Genomic DNA, 19,676 nt, shown 5'->3' on the forward strand with positions numbered 1-19,676 from the left:
TTCACGGACCGGGGCACGAACCCGTGTCCCCTGCATCGGCAGGCAGACTCTCAACCACTGCACCACCAGGGAAGCCCCTGTAAAATATATTGAATAGGCCTTTTTTTTTCATTTTGAATCATCTTGAATTCCTGAAAATAATCTTGTTTGGCTAAAATGTTTTATTCTTTTACATCACTGATGGATTCCATGACTAATATTTTATTTAGGTTTTTATCGTCTGTGTTCATAAGTAGATTGGTATGTAATTTTCTTTTCTTATACTCTCTTTGTCTAGTTTTATATCTCCTTGTCTAGTTAGTGTGTCAAGGTTATGTTTTATTTGCAGAGCTCATCTTCCTTTTATATTTTCTGGCCACCACAATTATATAAGTTACAAAGATTATCCATTTCTTAAAGAATTGGTAAAATTTGCCAGTTAGATCATTTTTGCCTGGACCCCCCCCCCTATTTTTTATGAGTTTTGGAGAAGATATTTGAGGTCTATTTCAATTTTTAAAGTGTTTTTGGTTTATTCTTATTTTCTAATTTTAGATAAATTTTAGTAATTTATATTTTGTCCACTTCATCTCAAGTTTAAATCCATGAATAAAAAGAAGGTGAGCAAACCTTGGAGACCCAGGAGTGTAGAATTTGACCTGTGCCAAATGCTGATTTTTACCATAAAAAAGTTGTAAGTAGCAAAAGGCAGATGAAGGAATGAAACGTCTTTGTGATTATAATTCCAGTAGTTGACTTTATAGAAAATTTCATAAATTGTTATAAATTTTGTTATAAATATATTTCTCCATGGGGACCCACCTATCCTTCTTAGATATTTTAAAGGATATTGGTGGAAAATAAGATTTTCATAGGCAACATTTTGGGGACAGCTGTTTTGCTGAACTGAAGTAGCAGTTCTCAAAATGTGGCCCACACCCGCTGGTGGACCACAGAGAATCAGGTCAAACTATTCTTGGTAATACTAAGATGTTATTTGCCTTTTCTACTCTGTTAACATTTTCATTAATCATGGGAAAGCAATAGAGAGTAAAACTTCTGGTCCTTTAGCAGAATCAAGGCAGTGGTGACACACAGTATTAGTAGGCATTTTATTCTTCACTGCCATACACATGCAGTTAAAAAAAAAACCTGGGCTTCCCTGGTGACACAGTGGTTAAGAATCTGCCTGCCAATGCAGGGGCCACGGGTTCAAGCCCTGGTCCGGGAAGATCCCACATGCCGCAGAGCAACTAAGCCCATGTGCCGCAACTACTGAGCCTGCGCTCTAGAGCCCGCAAGCCTAGAGCCTGTGCCCCACAACAAGAGAAGCCACTGCAATGAGAAGCCTGCATGCCACAACCAAGGGTAGCCCTCGCCGCAACTTGAGAAAGCCCGCACGCAGCAACGAAGACCCAACGCAGCCAAAAATAAATAAATATGAATTTATTTTCTAAGAAAACCTGTTTATTGAAGCAGTAAATAGTATTGATTTTATTAAATCTTTTCAATACATATATTTTTAATATTCCATGTGAAAAACACTTGTTGACTGTCATTTTGGTGCCAGGTACAATATTTGATTGTAAAAATGCAGGTTTGAATAGAACATGGTGCTTTTTAGGACCTCACCATTAAATTAATAGGACACATACACACATATAAGTGTAATACAACTTGACTAGTGCTACTGTAGAGGTACATGCAAAGTTCCATGGGAACACAAAAGAGGGAGGAAGTGTAGTTTTCTGGGGAGCATCTGTAAAAGAAAATTTTGATCTCAGCCTTAAAGGATGAAAAGTATTTCTTAAATAAGTCAAAGGAAAAGGAAGTGATATTACAGGAAGAGAGAACAGCAAATTTGAAAGTGGGAAAGCAGAAAAAGGTATTTTTAGGGAAATGCGCAAAGATCTGCATAGTATTGGTGTGGAGTGTTCATGGAGGGGACACCAAGACTTGAGAGCTAGTTAGGAGTTGGATTTTAAAAGTGTAAAGGGCGTTTTTGTTTTTTAAAGAGGAAAGACTAAATGATCTTTTTATTCTCTTTGTAGAAGACATTGCAAAGTTGTCATATGAAGCGGCAATCAAAACGTATGCAGCTAAAAATATAGTGAAAAAATATAGAGGATTATACAAGTATGTCAGGACAGTTAATTGGTAAAAAATATTATGACTTTTTAAAATTTTGAGTTTTTAATGCATGCGGTAAAAGTTTTTTTTTAACTTTTTACTTTGAAATGGTTGTAGATTCAATTGTGAATTGTGGATTACAGATTCACGGAGCAATCCTATATACCCTTCAAACAATCTACTTTATTCAGATTTCACCAGTTACATGTACTCGTGTGTGTGTATTTAGTTATATGCGATTTTATCACATGTGTAGATTCATGTGAGCAACACCACAGTCAGATACAGAACAGTTCCATCGCAAGAATCCCTTGTGCTACCTAAAGGACCTTTTTTGACATCTTAAGAGGCTTAGACTGTATGTTTTTTTTTATTGAAATATAGTTGATTTACAATGTTATATTAGTTTCAGGTGTACAACATAGTGATTCAGTATTTTTACAGATTATACTTTATTTAAAGTTATTACAAAATAATGGCCATATTTCCCTGTGCTGTACAAGATATCCTTGTTGCTTATCTATTTTATACATAGTGGTTCATAGCTCTTAATCCCATACCCTTGTCTTGCCCCTCTCCTTTTCCCTCTCCACACTGGTAACCACTAGCTTGTTCTCTATACCTGTGAGTCTGCTTCTATTTTGTTATATACATTTATCTGTTTTATTTTTAGATTCTGCATATAAGTGGTAGCATATTTGTCTTTCCCTGTCTGACCTATTCCACTAAGCTTAATACTCTCCAGGTCTATCCATGTTGTTGCAAATGGAGCTTAGACTGTATTCTGTCCCTCAGAGTGTGATCTTCAGATCACCTGTTACAGAATCACCTAGTTGCTTGTTAAATATGCAGAATCCCAGCCTAGAAACATTGAATTAGAATTCCTGGGACTGCAGCCCTGTGACATACGTTTAAATAAACTCCCCAGGTGCTTCTTATACCATACCTATGAGGACATGAATGTGAGCTGACCTCTGAATGATGAGAAGAGAGCCAACCATGCAAAGACCTGGGGCGAGGAGGTCTAGACAGGTGCTGTCCAGTAGGAGTATAATAGAAGCCAGATATGCAATTTAAAAATTTACAGTAGCCACATTCAAAAAGTAAAAAGAAATGTGAAATTAAGTTTTACAATATATTTTATTTAACTCAGTATATTAAAAATTTGATTTCAACATGAAATAAATATGAAAACTGTTAAGATATTTAACATTCTTTTTTTCTACACAGTATTCAAAATTCAGTGTATATTTTACCCTTACTGTGCATCTCAGTTCAGATTAGCCACATTTCGAGTGCTTAATAACACATCTAACAAGTGGCTACTGTACAGGGTAGACAGCGAACAGCCACTACAAAGGCCCTAAAGGAGATTCATATAGAGATAGCATTTGACATTTGGAATTTGAAAATATTGGTCTTAGAGCTTTGGAATAAGATCAAACTAGATGTATAGATTTAAAAATCTTTGCCATAAAAGAGTTGTCACACAGAGTATAATTCTCAGTGATTCTCAGTGAAAACTTATTAGAATCACCAATAGGGCTTTTTCTAACTACATGCTTGCACTCCAAGAGGGCGTGGAACAACCCTGAGGGGAGGGGAGAAGTGGGGAGGTGTGTATGGATCTCAGGGAAGGGGAGGACATAGGTGGATATGGAATTTCTCCTTTGTTGATTCCGATGTGATCCCTCCCTGCAATCCCCATTCCTGGTTGAGAACCATTGGTATTTAAAAGGAAGATGAGGATAGAAGATGCTAGGAAGACTACTGAGAGATGAAAGGAGTGCTAATGAAGCTAAGGAGGGTAGCATCAACAATGATGAAAGCAGGGGGAGGTCAGGACACTTGCAAATTAAGATATTATTGATGATCATTGAGGACAAAGCTTAAGTAAAGTGGCAACTGGGCTACGGATGGGTACTGAAGATGTCAGTGGAGACTGAACTGCCTAGCACCTGAAGGTCAGACAGAGCTAGATAGGTTGCAAGAGGGGCATGCTGTGCCCTTCCAGGCAGAATTCTTCAAATCCTTCCTTTAAATTTGGTTAAAGTCCATCTATGTTCCCTCTCTTGTCCCTTCAGCTGTTACATCTTAGTTAATTGTTTGTGTATTAACACAGCCTGTCTTCACGCTGACCACACTATAGAATCACCTGGGGAGCTTTTTAATAAAAAGTACCCATTCTTAACTCCCTCCCCATTTCAGAATAAGTCAAAATTTCTAAGAGTGGGGCCTGGCCTAGGCATCACTATTTTGTAAAGCTTCTCAAGTTATTCTAATGAGCTAGGGTAGAAAACTTTTGATCTGTAGCATAGTGAGGTCTGTGACAGAAAATAAGTTTTACTCATCTTTGTGCCCACAGAGTTTGACTCATTGTGGGGCATATGGTTAGCTCTCAGTAAATGTTTGTTGAATAAATGAAATATTAAAGATCTAACAAATGAGGAAATGTGGCCAGGGAGCTAGGCAGGCCCTTGTGGACAACTTAATAAATTAACATTTCTTTTCTTTATAATGAGTAGTTACCAGGCAGGTTATTAAATACACTGCACCTATTTTGGAATCCTTATTAGTATAAAACTGTTTTCCCAAATTGATCTGAATCACAATACTGACATAAAATCTCAAGTATAAAAATAGACTAAAGAATTGGTAGGATTATTATCTAAGTCTTTGCACATAGCACAAGATGTAGTATAGTTAATTAACTTCCACTGAATACAATATACAAGAGAAATTAATGCATTTAGGATACAGGATTTTTCCCATTAATTTGAAGTAATTTTTTAAAATTGGAGTACAGTTGCTTTACAATGTTGTGTTAGTTTCTGCTGTACAGCAAAGCGAGTCAGCTATACGTATACATATATCCCCTCTTTTTTGGATTTCCTTCCCATTTAGGTCATCGCAGAGCATTGAGTCGAGTTCCCTGTGCTCTACAGTAGGTTCTCATTAGTTATCTATTTTATACATAGTACCAATAGTGTATATATGTCTATCCCCATCTCCCAATTCATCCCACCCCCCTTTACCCCTTGGTGTCCATACGTTTGTTCTCTACGTCTGTGTCTGTATTTCTGCTTTGCAAATAAGATCATCTATACCATTTTTTTTAGATTCCACATATATGCGTTAGTAAGCGATATTTGTTTTTCTCTTTCTGACTTACTTCACTCTGTATGACAGTCTCTAGGTCCATCCACGTCTCTACAAATGACTGGATTTCGTTTCTTTTAATGGCTGAGTAATATTCCGTTGTGCATATGTACACATCTTCCTTATCCATTCCTCAGTTGATGGACATTTAGGTTGCTTCCATGTCCTGCCTCTTGTGAACAGTACTGCAATGAACATTGGGGTGCATATGTCTGTTTGAACTATGGTCTTCTCTGGGTATATGACCAGTAGCAGGATTGCTGGGTCATATGGTAGTTCTATTTTTAGTTTCTTAAGGAACTTCCATACTGTTCTCCATAGTGGTTGTATCAATTTACATTCCCACCAGCAGTGCAAGAGGGTTCCCTTTTCTCCAGAATGATGACCATTCTGACCCGTGTGAAGTAATTACTTCTAATTTTCACAGAATTAACTACAACTCAGTAAATCCTGTTATATTTAAAATTTAATGCTGTGGCTATTCAAAGCATCCTATTTGTAAGAATATTTATAGTTCTTTGTTATGAGTTTTAAAGTTACTGGAGTAACTTATTTAAATGTTCTTACCTTTTACCACTTTTGGTGAGAACAGATGGAAAGAAATAGACAAAATGTTCTGCAAAAATAAAAGAAGCTGGTAGTCACTAATATAATGCATCATTATCAGAATTAATCCTGGATATAGTTTATAGAACACCCCTAGCCTAAGACTAGTAGGTACCTCAATAAATGATAATTCTCTTCTTTCTGGTCCTCATGTAGCTAATGCTGTTCAAAGGGTTTAGAAAATCAAGTTTAATCTGACACGGTTTAACATTCTAAAAATGCATTAATTTTCCCACAGATGAAGAGAAGTAAAGAATTGATAACTAAAAATCATAATCAAGAAGAAATAAGTATTCTTCGTTGTTGGAAATGTAGAAAATGCATAGCAGGTTCTGGTTGTTTCATGGAATGTCTTGAGAATCAAGTGACTGAGGTGAGTATTGCTAACTGTATAATCGTCAAATAATTTCCTAGTATAGGAATGCTGGGGGCACACCTACACATGCACATATATCCCTCCACAACTGACTTAGCTTTTACCTTATTTTACCTGATCCACTGAAAACATTTCAAAGTGGTATTCGAAAGGCATCCCACCTTCCACAGTTACAATTAAGTTTACCTCTAGCTGCTGACATTAACATGACCTTAAAGTTTTAAGTGCAGGATCACAATCATAGGTTGAAGATAATAGTCCATGTTTATTTTATCCCTGCCATGAGTGAACCTTAGTCATCACCACACAATTAAATTCAAGATCATATTAAAAAATAGAAAACATTTTTATATGTATATAAAACATATACATATATATAAACATATATATATATATGCATATTATATATATAGTATTCAGTATGGGCCTAAAAGGGAAAGTTCATGTATAATTTAAAAGTCAATAGAAAAACCTGAATAATATTTAAAAGCATTTAATTGGTTGTCTTGGTAAAAGTAAATGTTTTTTAAAAAACAGATAAAATCCCTAAACTTCTCTAAGAGCAATATGCAAGAGGCAATATCAAAGAGGTCCAAACTAGATAGTAATCCATGCACTTTACAGGGAATTCTCAATTCAGCAGAGAGAGTGGATGTAATTGTTTTCTTCCCCTTCTTTGAGAGACTGTTTGTTTTGTTTAAGTTTTTTCTCAGCCACATTTGATCATGATTATTTCCTATCCACTCTAACAGATTAGCCAGCTTGAACTGATAATAGTGGAAGACTTTGACTGCATACTTACTACATGTCAGATACTTTTTTTTTAAACATTTTTTAAAAACTGAAAAAACATTTTAATTGGAGGAAAAAATCTTTTCATGCTGAGTATTTTATTGGGTGTAATTTATAGAGTAAAAAAAAAAAGTATACAGCTTGATAAATTTTTTTCAGCCCTGCTACGAATCAGATCAAAATATACAATATTTTCATCACCCCAGAAAGTTGTTTTGCCCTTTTCCAGGCAATACTCCCCTCTCACAAGACAACCACTATATTGATGTCTATCACCATAGACTAGTTTTGCCTGTTCTGACCTTCATTCTAATGGAATCATATAGCATATACTCTTTTGCACCTGACTTATTTTGCTCAGCATAATGTTTTAAAGGCTCATTTATGTTTTGTGTTATGTAGTTTGCTTCCTCTTTCCTGAGTAGTATGCCATTTATGAATATATCAAAATTTATCAATTTTTTCTGCTGATGGACATTTGAATTTCTAGTTTTGGGTTATGAATAAAACTGCTATTAGTATTCTTGTAAGACTTTATGTGTTTGTGTTTTGTTATTTCTTTTTGATATATACATAGGAATGAATTTGGGGGGGGTCATAGAGTAGGTATATTTTAAGTTTTTTAGAAGCTGCTAGTAGTTTTCCAAAGTGAATGTTCACTTCCAGCAGCAGTGATGAGAATTCCAGTTGCTCTACACTTTTTGTCTACAGGTGGTATTTTCAGACTTTGTAACTTTAGACAGTCTGGTAGATGTATAGTGGTATATCATTATAGTTTGAATTTGCTTTTTCCTAGTGATAATGATGTCCAGTACCTTTTTTTATGCTTATTAAGTAGGCATTGTTTTTGAATGTTTTATATTATTCATTCCTTATAGTATAAGGATAGAAGGATAGATTATCTTGAAGGAGATAATCTGTCATCTCAATTTTATAGATAAGGGAACTGAGGCACAGAAGTTTAAACAAATTGCCTCAGATTACACTTTTACCAGCAGTGCAGTTACAGTTGAATCTGACAGTGAGGGTCTTGAGCTTGTGCACCTCACCCCACACTCTCTTTACTGCCTTTGCTCCTCCATCAGGGTATTATGCAGTGTCACACCTTCTCAATAAGCAAGAGAAGTTCAAACACTGCCCTGCTCTAGGATGTAATGGGATAGGTTGTAGAAGAGAGTAATACAGGATTGAAAAAACATTCTGGTCCTCTAGGAGCTTTAAACTGTAGTTGAAAATAGGCCAAGCAGTGTAGCCTGATTTGATAAGTACTGTAACAGAGGAATGTAAGCAAATGTTGCCTGGGCTAGTCACAGAGGCTTCCCAAAGGAGATTGTGAAATCTATGTATGTATTTTTTTTTTTTTTTTTTTTACAGATTTTTAAGTATAATTTGTAAACCATAAAATTTATTTATTTTAAGAATATGATTCAGTGATAAAAGTTTTAAAATCTTTCTCTTACCTCAGAAAGTTTTCTTAGGCCCATTTGCTGTTTCCAAGCCCAGCCTTCGGCAACCACTGATTTGCTTTCTGTCACTGTAGTTTTATATATAAAATAAAATGTTTATGTATATACATAATAAAATATATATAATAATTATTGAAACTAACTTAGAAAATAAAAAGATATTTATTAAAAATAATAGATATAAAATGCATATTTACATAAATATATTATTTAAATATTTTTATATTTATATAAAATAATGTATATAAAGGTATATATATTATGTGCATATAAAATAAAACATACATATATAAAACCTGTTAAAAACCTTCCTGAGGAATAATTCAACATCATTGTTAAGTCTAGGGGGAAGGAGGAGTATACAATTAAAGAGGGATCCTGAGGGGGCTTCTAAAGTAGTGGTAATGTTGTACTTATTAAGCTGGGTGGTGGGTGTATTGGTATTTGCTTCTCTTTAAGTATTTCTTTGAACTATACAAACATATTTTACATTTATAAATACATACATTTGATATAAATATTAAAGATGAACTTAGAAGCATCTGTTTTAATTAAAGGAAACAATAAAATAAAATATTGCAATCTAAAAGTAATCTATCAGATGCTATGCTGAAAGAATGCTAAATTTATCACCTATCAAATCATCTTAATTTATTACCTATTTAACAATATAATTTAAAATGTATCTGTGTATAAAATAAGTGTTTTTCTTGTTTCTGGAAGTGTTTTGTTTGTCTACTTTCTGTAAATGAAATCACAACATAGGTGGGTATTCTTCTGGGAATTGCTGCTTTTACTTAATATCAGCATGTAGTGCAGCTCCAGTTTTTCACTTTTGTGTAGTATTCCAGTGTATTAATATATCACAATTTATAATTCACTCTACTATTGAGTTAAATCTAGTTGTTTAGCTCTTATAAGCCATGGTACTTGTCCATATCTTGACAAAAATAGGCAGGAGTATATTACTGGAAATGGAGTTGTATGTTGCAGGATATGTGATTCTTCACCTTTACTGGGCAATGCTAAGTTGTTTTCAAATGACAGTCCCATGAGCAGCAGTTAAACATTGCTGTGATTCCACATCTTTGCCAACATTTAACATCTTTTCATCGTTTAAGGCTGTTTGTGTTTTCTGTGAAATGTCTTTTTTTCCTTGCCTGTTTTTCTATTATGTAGCTTTGATTTCTGGAAGCTCTTTATGTACTCTGAATACTAATTATTTGTTGGTTATTGTATTGCAAATATCTTTTGCCAGTTTATATAACTTGTATCTCACTCTTTGTGGTATCTTTTGATGAACAGAATTTGTAAAATAATATAGACAAATTTATTAATCATCTCCTTTATGTTCTGTACTTTTTGTTTAAGAAATTCTTCAGTACCCTGAGGAGAAGATTTTTTTCCTTTCCTTCTACTGAATACCAAAGTTGAGATAGGCAACTTTCCTTCTTTGTCCTTCTGAGCAACAGGTTTATTTCTCATTCACCCTTATACTGATATTATAACCCAGCTTTATGTAGGAGTTCCCTCTTACAGTCTCCCGACCCTGAGCAAACCCTGGACTTTGTCTCCTGTCTTCCTCACCCCATGCAGGTGTGAAATGGCCCTCAGAAGAACATAAAGGATCAGGAAACTGAGGAAATAGCATCCACAGCTGTTGGCTCCAAAACCACACTTGTTTAGCCCTGACCAATGCCAGGAAATGGAAGTCTCACACACTGCCTCTTAGTCCCCACAAAACTAGGAACTGGACGTTGGAATCACTAACTTTTGCCACAGACTAAGTACCTTCAAAACCAAGCTTGCTAGAAGAAACAGCACAAATATACTCATCACTTCTACTTTCATAATATTGAACAGTGTATCAGCTTGGGGAAAGCTAGGTCATGTGTGGAACTTGAGCTGTAAGGGAATCTGGGACATTTGAGCTTTAGTTTTCCAGTCACTGGCATATGGTAAGGCATGTGACTGGGAATTTAGAATGGAATTTTGAGACAGTCTACAATGTCCACAGGGACAAAAGGGGACTCCTACTCTACCTTCAGGCCTGAGATACATGAAATGTGGGCCAGAGCCAAAACCAAAAGCAAAAAATAACAAAACCCTAAAACCAGAAAATAACAAAATTGGTCTCCGTTTGTGAAGTCTGGCGGGGTGGGCGTTGCGGCAGAGGTGGTGTCCTCCGCTTTCACTTCTTAGTCCGTTTTGACACAGTTTGGGGCACGTCAAGTTTATGTGGCGTAAAAGGACATTTAAAAAGAGATTTCTGGAAGGCTGCTGGTTCTATGGATATGGGATTCAGAGCAGAGATCTGAACTGAAAGTGTGGATTTGGGAGTCATCAGCATTTAAGTGGTGAGTCAAGCTGTGAAAGTAGATGAGATCACCATGCAGAGTGTGAATGGAGTGAGAAAGAAGAGGGCCTAGGAACATTTAAGGGATGGACAGGAAAAAAAAAATCACAAAGTAGGAAAAAAGAGTAGTAAGAAAGATAGGATTGAAAATCAGGATACGGTGTTATGGAAGTCAAGGGATGAATATCTTCCAGAAGGAGGGATTCGTTAGTAATATTGAACGTTGTAGCGAGACGTAGAAGACCAGATACTGCCTTTAATGTGCATGTTGTACACTGCATAATTCTAGAGGGTGCTAATCTGTGAAAGGTACCCCCAGATTTATACAGAAATGGCATACAAACTGCATGGCCAAATGTAGAGACTGAATGAGAATTAAAAGTATGCTTTGGTTTTAGCAAAGAGGAAATCATTGGTCAATGTTCATTGTAGCTGTGAGTCCTAACCACCGAAGTGACTGTATCTGGAGATAGGTCTTTAGGAGGTTTTTAAGGTTAAATCAGGTTATAAGGATGGGGCCTTAATCCGGTAAGAAGAAGAGAGAGAGAAATCTCTTTTCTCTCTTATAAGAAGAGGAAGAGAGAGATCTCTTTCTCCACCATGTGAGGATACAGCAAGAAGGCAGCTATCTGCAAATTAAGAGGAGCGCTCTCACCAGTACCTGAACATGCTGGCACTTTGATCATAGGCTTCCAGCCTCCAGGATTGTGAAGAATAAATGTCTGTTGTCTAAGCCACCCAGTCTGTGGTATTTTGTTATGCCAGCTCAGATCAACTAAGATACGACAAGCACTGGAAATTCAATGAAGAGCAGAAGAGAAGTGTTCTGTCCTTGTGAAACTTTCAGGATAGTGTTCGATCACAAATATTAAATTATTAGCTGTGTAAGTGGAAAAAAAGGAAACGTATAGGGAGCCATAGATAGGACATGGACATAGGATTGTTGTTGTAAGCGGGAGGCTTTTCTGAGGAAACGACTTGTGTAGAGATACGGTGGATGAGTAGCCAGGACAGTACAAGACAGAGGACCTTCCAAGCTTTGGGACCAGCATATGCAAAGGCCCTGTGGTGGAAAGAATGTGATGTATCTCCATGGAACTAGAAGATTTCTATGATTGGAGGGCAGAGATCGAGAGAGAGCTTGGCCAGATTTGAGGTTATAAAGATGGGTGTTGGTTAGATCATTTATGGTCTTGCAAGACAAATTAAGGACTTTGATCTTTTTCCTAAAAGCTGGAAAGTCAGTGAAAAGGAGTGACATGACCATTGAATTTTAAAAAAATTATTTTGGCAATTTTGAAAGTGTGAAATTAGAAAGGTAGCAAGAGTACATGCAGGGAATGGTCTGCCTTTAAATGAGGCTTTCAGTTTCTTTTTTATTCATTCTGACTTTTGAGTAAAAAAAATTTTCACCCTTGAAGTACGTTCTCAACCTACAATAGTAAAACCAGGCAGTCCAATAGGATTTGGTTTGTTTATATTTGAAACCCTTTAAACATTTAATTAATTATGTTAATCTAAATGACATTTTTATTACCTGATCTTTTTCCCTGTAGTGTTTATAGCTGATAGCTGCAAATATTTAAATAAACTATATTACTTAAAAAATATAGTTGGCTAACTTTTAATGTGTTAGCTAAGGGAATGTTATTACTAACATTGGAAATGTGTTAGTGTTAAATATTTTTCAAAAATTATATAATATTGTTATGTCACCTTTTTACATTTAACCTGTTCTGTTCAATTAAAACTCTTAACAATCATTAAATGATAAAAAGATAATGCATACAGTTTGTAATTTTAAAATTAAAGAAGTTCTCTTTGTGCACAGTAACTGAAAACATTCCCTACCCTTAAAGAAAAAGCAATATCAATAACAATGCGTTAGCTCCCCCTACTGCTTGAATAAAAGATTTCATTTACAAAATATTTTGTCAACATTTTTCTGACAGTATTAAGTGAAACTGGCTGTTAGTTACTTCTCTTCCTTCACTTCCTCCTTTGCCCACATGATAAACTTGAGACACAAAAAATCTGTCTATTAAGGTTTTAAAAATCCTAATAATATAGTTTTTCTAATTTTCTGTTTACTTTTTCCCGGGAGATAACCTGACGCCACTACTTTAAAGCCTTTAAATTCCTCAAATGTGCCTGCTTCGTTTAATCATTTATCTTAAAATACATCCATTAAAATTTGTTTCATCACGTATATTTGTGTGATTTTTTAAAAAATTAAGTGACTGTAGACTTTATAGTTTGATGTCTTATTTTACCTGTAAAATTAAATTGGAAGTAAATATGAATATCATATATATTTATGTTTCTAAGACAGTGTGTGTAATTACAGTTGAAGTAGTTGGCAGTCTCATTTATAACTGAGGCCTCTGTGTTTATCCTGGATTTCTTTGTTTGCCATATCTAATTTTCAGAAAGGGAAACAGTACTATACACTCTTAACCCAGCCTTTTATGCTCTGTCCACCAGTATCAATTGCTGTAACTGATTTTTGTCTTCTTTGTTGGCATGAGAATGCTTTAACTTTTAAATATTTAGAGAAAAATATGTGCTTGCTTTATGTTAATAGTTCTCAAATCAGGGAGATTGGTTTGGGAGCTGCATATCAGAATCAACTGGAATTTTTTCTAAACCTACCTTTCTTCTGTATAAGTTAGTACATTGTTTTTAATGTACTAACATTGTACATTAAAATTAACCATAAATGGTTAATTTAAAAGTAAGTTATGCTTCCAGTTTTTGTTTGTTTTGTTTTGCTTTTTTTGTAATCCTCTGGAAGAATAGTAGTATCATGCCTTAAAATATACTCAGGCTAAAGATGTAAGAAAGATGATTGCCCTATAAAAGATAGTATTGATTTGGTATAGGGAGTAACAGTGGAAGCTTAGTGACTTCAGCTCTGAAGCCAGACTGCCTGGATGGAAATCCTTCCTTTGCTACTTACTGTGTGACCTTGGACAAGTTACATAAAAGTTACTTACTTTCTCTTGGTTCAGTTTCCTTATTTGTAAAATAATAAAACCTTTCAAAGAGAGCCTGGGCTGTAGTAGCACAGTACAAATGCTTGTTACTTGGTAAAAATAAGAAGAATAGGTACATTGTAAAATTTCCTTTACATACCTAGATATATGACTCCAATGTTTTTTCTCCTAGGAATGTTCATAAAACATCTCTAGAATTTATAACAGATAGTGGTTTCTTAGTACAGTGATCAATCTTATGTGACTAAATATCATGATCACTTTATCTGATTAAATGAAGTAATGGAATATGCATAATGAAATAGTAAAATGAGATAATACGTGTTAAGGTAAAACACAGTCCCTGGCATATAAGTAAGTTTCTTTACTCCCTTTATATGGTCAACACTGTGTCTAGTAATGACCCAATAAATCTTGATAGGTTGATTGCCATTAACTTACTTTGACATAATATTCTATTCTTTATACCAATGTAGAAATATTTATTTATTTAGCTCATGGATAGACAGAACCTTGAAAAGTCCAAAAAAAATTCGGATCTAATAGTGAAGTAAAGAAGGCTGTATTTGTCAATTCCACTTTGTATTCTCTATGAGAGCCTTTTTAAGAATTCATTAGTTAAACTAATCTGCATAACTCTCAACTCCTAATGGGAGGGGCTAATGTGTACAGGTATTGACGTTTACAAGATTAATTCTGTTCTTCAAAAAGTAAATTTAGGTAAAGTTACACTGCTAACTTTTAGGGTTAGTTTTATTAGGGTATAATTTTTTTTTTTTTTTGGCTGCATTGGGTCTTCGTTGCTGTGCATGGGCTTTCCCTAGTTGGCAGTGTGCGTGGGCTACTCTTCGTTGTGGCACGTGGGCTTCTCATTGTGGTGGCTTCTCTTGTTGTGGGGCACATTGGGTCTTCGTTGCTGTGCATGGGCTTTCCCTAGTTGGCAGTGTGCGTGGGCTACTCTTCGTTGTGGCACGTGGGCTTCTCATTGTGGTGGCTTCTCTTGTTGTGGAGCAGGGCTCTAGGTGCGCGGGCTTCAGTAGTTGTGGCTCGCGGGCTCTAGAGCACATGCTCGGTAGTTGTGGCGCATGGGCTTAGTTGCTCCGCGACATTTGGGATCCTCCCAGACCAGGGCTTGAACCCGTGTCCCCTGCATTGGCAGGCGGATTCTTAACCACTGCACCACCAGGGAAGCCCAAGGGTATAATTTATATGTAATGAAATACACATTTCAGTGAGCTTTGACAAATGCATATGTACTCATGTACCCGCCACCACTGTCAAGAGGTAACAACATTTGGTCTTTTCTAGAGTTTCTTATATATGTAATCATAGAGCATATATTCTTTTATGTCTGGCTTTTTGTGCTCAGCATAGTGTTTTTGAAATTGATTCATATTGTTGCATATATCAGTAGTCCATTCCTTTTTATTACTGAGTATTACTTCATTGTATACGTTTCACAGTTGTTTATCTACTGTATGGATGCTGTAGTTGTTGATGGACATTTTATGTGTTTGCAGTTTTGAGCTACAAATCTTTATGTGGACCTATATTTTTATTTTTATTGGTTACTACTAGGGATTGCTTGGTTCTATGATAAGTGTGGGCATAACTTTTTAAGAAACTGACAAACTGTTTTCTAAAATGACTATATCATTTTGCATTCCCACTGAAAACGTATGAGTTTCAGTTGCTCTATTTCTTTGTCCTGATATTTCCAGTTCTTTTTGCTTTTTTCTTTCCCTTTTTTTCTTTTCTTTTTTCCATTTTAGCTCTTGTAATAAATATGTAATGTTGTCTCATTATAGTTTGAATTTGCATTTCTCCAGTGACCGTTATGCCTCTTTTCATGTGATTATCGGACCTTAGTATATCTTTTGTGAAATGTCTGTTGAAATTTTATAATCATTTTTTAAATTGTATTTTCTTCTTATTTAGTTATAAGAGTTCTTTATATATTCTGGCTAAAAAGTTCTTGTCAGATACAGGTTTTGCAAAAATTTCCTTCCAGTCTGCAGTTTGTGTTTTCATCTTCTTAGTGATGACTTTCAAAGAGTAGATGGTTTTAATTTTGATGAAATCCAGTTTATCATTTTTTTCCTTTATGGGTAATGTTTTTGTGTCCTGAGACTACTTTGCCTATCCCCAGGTTTCAAAGATTTTTTTCCTGTTCTAGACATTTTGTGATTATGGCTTTTACTTTTAGGATCCTGATCCATTTTGATTTGTTTTTCATGTGTGTGGTAAGCATTTTTATTATTTTTGTTATTATTATTTTTTTACTTCATATGGATACTCAGTTGTTCCAGCACCAATTATTGAAAAGTCTATCTTTTCTCATTATCTTGGCATATTTACCAAAAAACAATTGACTAAATTTATATACAGATCTATTTTTTTACTCTATTCCATTGATCTTATAAGTGTTAAAATCAGATAGTGTATATTCTCTACATTTCTTATTCTGTTGCAAAACTTTTCAGGATGTTTTAGGTCATTTTGCATTTTTTACATAAATTTTACAATGTATTTATCAATTTCTATAAATAAGCCTGCTGGGATTTTGATTGGGTTGTATTGAAGCGATAGGTTAATATGGAAGCAATTGACATCTTTAAAATATCAAACTTTCCATTCTATGAACATGGTATATTTCTTGGTTTTATTAGGTCTTTAATTTTTCTGTATAGTGTTTTGTAGTTTTCAGTGGACAAGTCTTGTATATATTGTGTCAAGTAGTTCATGTTTTTTTGGTACTATATTAAGTGGTATTTTTTAAATGTTTACTTTCCCATCGTTTGTTGTTACAGAAGTGCGGTACACAGAAATTTGTATACTGACATTGTATACTGAAAGTGTGCTTATTAATTTAACAGTTTTTATGGTGAATTTCTTAGTATTTTCTTTATATTGTGTTGTCTGTGAATAAAAAGTTATTTTGTTATTTTTTAAAATTATGCTAAAATACACATAACATAAAATTTACCACTACTGATATCTAGTACACTTACAATGCTGTGCAACCATCATCACTATCTAGTTCCAGAACATTCTCATCACCCCATGTGGAAAGCCTATGCTCATTAAGCAGTCATTGCCCATTTCCACCTCCCCCAAACCCATGGCAATTACTAATATGCTTCCTGTCTCTATGGATTTACTGATTCTGGATATTTAATACCAATGGAATCACACAAGATACAGCCTTTTGGTCTGGCTTCTTTCACCCAGCATAGTGTTTTCAAGGTTTATCCATGTTATAGCATGTATCAGTATTTTATCCCTTTTTATGACTGCACATTATTTCATCATAGGGATCTACCACATATTGTTTATACATTTATAAGTTGATGGACATTTGAGTTGTTTCCACCTTTTGACTATTTTCAGTAGTGTTGCTATGAACATTTTTATACAAGTTTTTGTTCGAACACCTGTTTTTTTATTATTTTGGATATACACCCAGGAGTAGAATTCTTAAGCCAGTTGGTAATTCAATGTTTAACTTATTGAGGAACTACAAAACTATTTTTCACAGTGGCTGCACCATTTACATTCCCACCATAAATGTACAGTGGATCCAATTTCTCCACATCCTTACCATTTTCTGTTTATTTCATTATTTTTATTTTTTATTATAGCCATCCTAAGTGGGTGTGAAGATGTATCTCGTCGTTTTGTTGATTTCTAATCTGTATGTCTTTTATTTCTTTTCCTTGTCATACTGTACTGACTTGGACCATCAATAATGTGGACTAGAAAGGTGAGAATGAAGACATTCTGTTCCCAATCTCAGGGTAAAACAATTATCGTACACCACTGAGTGTAAGTTTAGCTAAAGGTTTTTCATAGATACCTTTTATCAGATTGAAAAAGTTTTCTTCCATTTTTAGTTTCTAAGTTTTCATTATGAATGGATGTTGAATTTTATCAAATGATTTTTCCACATATATCAAAATATTTTCTACAATTTTGTTCTGTTTTATATTACTATATTGAGTTATATTGAATGATTTTTGAATGCTATATCAGTCTTTCATTCCTGAGATACACACCACTGTGTATTCCTCAATTCTTTCAGCAGTGTTTTCTAGTTTATGATGGAGAGCTCTTGTACATATTGTATTAAATTTATTCCTAAGTTGTTCCATGTTTTTGCTGCTGTTATAATTGATATTTAATAAGTTACCCATTACAATTTCTTGTGGCTAATCTAAAGAAATAGAGTTGAATTTGTATATTGACTTTATATCCTGCAAACGTATTATGCTAAACTCACTTTTTAGTTGCTTTTTGTGGATCCCGTAGTATTTTCTACCTATATATGATAATCTATTGCTAAATTTTACTTACTAATATTTTATCAAGGATTTTGTTGCTTTGTTTAAGAGAGATGTTCGTCTGTGGATGTCTTTTTTTTCTTTTTTTTATTCAAAGTATAGTTAACTTCCAATATTATATTAATTCCAGATGTACAGCATAGTAATTTGATATTTTTATGTATTATACTTCACATAGTTATTATAAAATATTTACTGTACTCCATATGCTGTACATTATGCCCTTGTAACTTATGTATTTTATACCTAGTCATTTGTACTTCTTAATCCTTTTCACCCATTTTAGCCCTCCTCTTATTCCTCTCCCTTTTGGCAACCACCAGTCTGTTCTCTGTATCTGTGAGTCTGTTACTGTTTTGTTATATTTCTTTGTTTGTTTTGTTTTTTAGATTCCACATGTAAGTGAAAATGTGCAGTATTTATCTTTCTCTCTCTGACTTATTTTACTAGCATAATGTCATCCAGGTCCATCCATGTTGTCACAGATGGCAGGATTTCATTCTTATTTATGGCTGAGTGACACTCAATTGTGTGTGCTTGTGTGTGTGTGTGTGTGTGTGTGTGTGTGTGTCTATACACATACACAAACACATATACCACATTTTCTTTATCCATTGATAAAGAACATCTTTGTTGTTTCCATATTTGACTGTTGTAAGGCTGCCATAAACATTGGGATGCATATATCTTTTTGAAGTATAGTTTCTGTTTTCTTCAGATAAATGCCCAGAAGTGGAATTACTGGATCGTATGGTAGCAGTATTTTTTTTTTTTTTTTGAGGAACCTGCATACTATTTTCAATAGTGGCTGTACCAATTTATATTCCCACCAGCAGTACTTGAGGGTTTCCTTTTCTCCTCATCCTTGTCAACACGTGTTATTTCTCATCTTTGTGATGGTAGTCATTCTGACAGGTGTGAGGTGATATCTCATTATGGTTTTGATTTGCATTTCCCTGATGACTAGGGATGTTGAGCATTTTTTCATGTGCCTATTGTCCATCTGTATGTCTTCTTTGGAAAAATGCCTGTTTAGATCCTCTGACCATTTTTTAACGGTATTGTTTTTTCTATTTGATATTTAGTTGTGTGAGTTCTTTATCTATTTCAGATATTAACCCTTTATCAGTTACATCATTTGCAAATATCTTTTCCCATTCATTAAGTTGCCTTTCCATTTTGTTGATGGTTTCCTTCACTGTGTAAAAGCTTTTAAGTTAGGTCCAATTTGTTTGTTTTCACTTTTGTATTCCATGCTTAAGGAGACAAATTCAAAGAAAATATTGCTAAGATCAGTGTCAAAGACCATACTGCCTATGCTTTCTTCTAGGAGTTTTGTGGTTTCAGGTCTTACATTTTGGTCTTTAATACATTTTGAATTTATTTTTATATATGGTGTGAAAAAATGTTCTAATTTCATTCTTTTACATGTAGCTCTCCAATTTTCCCAACACCACTTATTGAAGAAACTGTCTT

At 34.5% G+C, this 19,676-nt stretch overlaps 1 protein-coding gene across 10 annotated transcripts in view; it reads left to right on the forward strand.

Moving 5' to 3' along the window:
- Positions 1-19,676, forward strand: part of RNF180 (ring finger protein 180) — a 302,861-nt gene that overhangs the window by 22,186 nt on the left and 260,999 nt on the right. For 9 of the 10 annotated variants that reach the window (XR_008618065.1, XR_008618064.1, XR_008618062.1 and 6 more), the window contains one exon: positions 6,113-6,247. Coding sequence is in view for 6 of the 10 variants with exons in the window: in XM_055086585.1 (XP_054942560.1) it covers positions 6,113-6,247 (135 nt within the window). In the remaining 4 variants the exon portion in view is untranslated. Of the gene's footprint in view, positions 1-6,112; positions 6,248-17,559; positions 17,624-19,676 lie in introns of those variants that run through there. The other variant, XM_028492931.2, reaches the window with a different exon arrangement.

Source organism: Physeter macrocephalus, chromosome 8 (assembly GCF_002837175.3).
Source record: "Physeter macrocephalus isolate SW-GA chromosome 8, ASM283717v5, whole genome shotgun sequence".
In the NCBI taxonomy this organism is placed as follows: Eukaryota; Metazoa; Chordata; class Mammalia; order Artiodactyla; family Physeteridae; genus Physeter; species Physeter macrocephalus.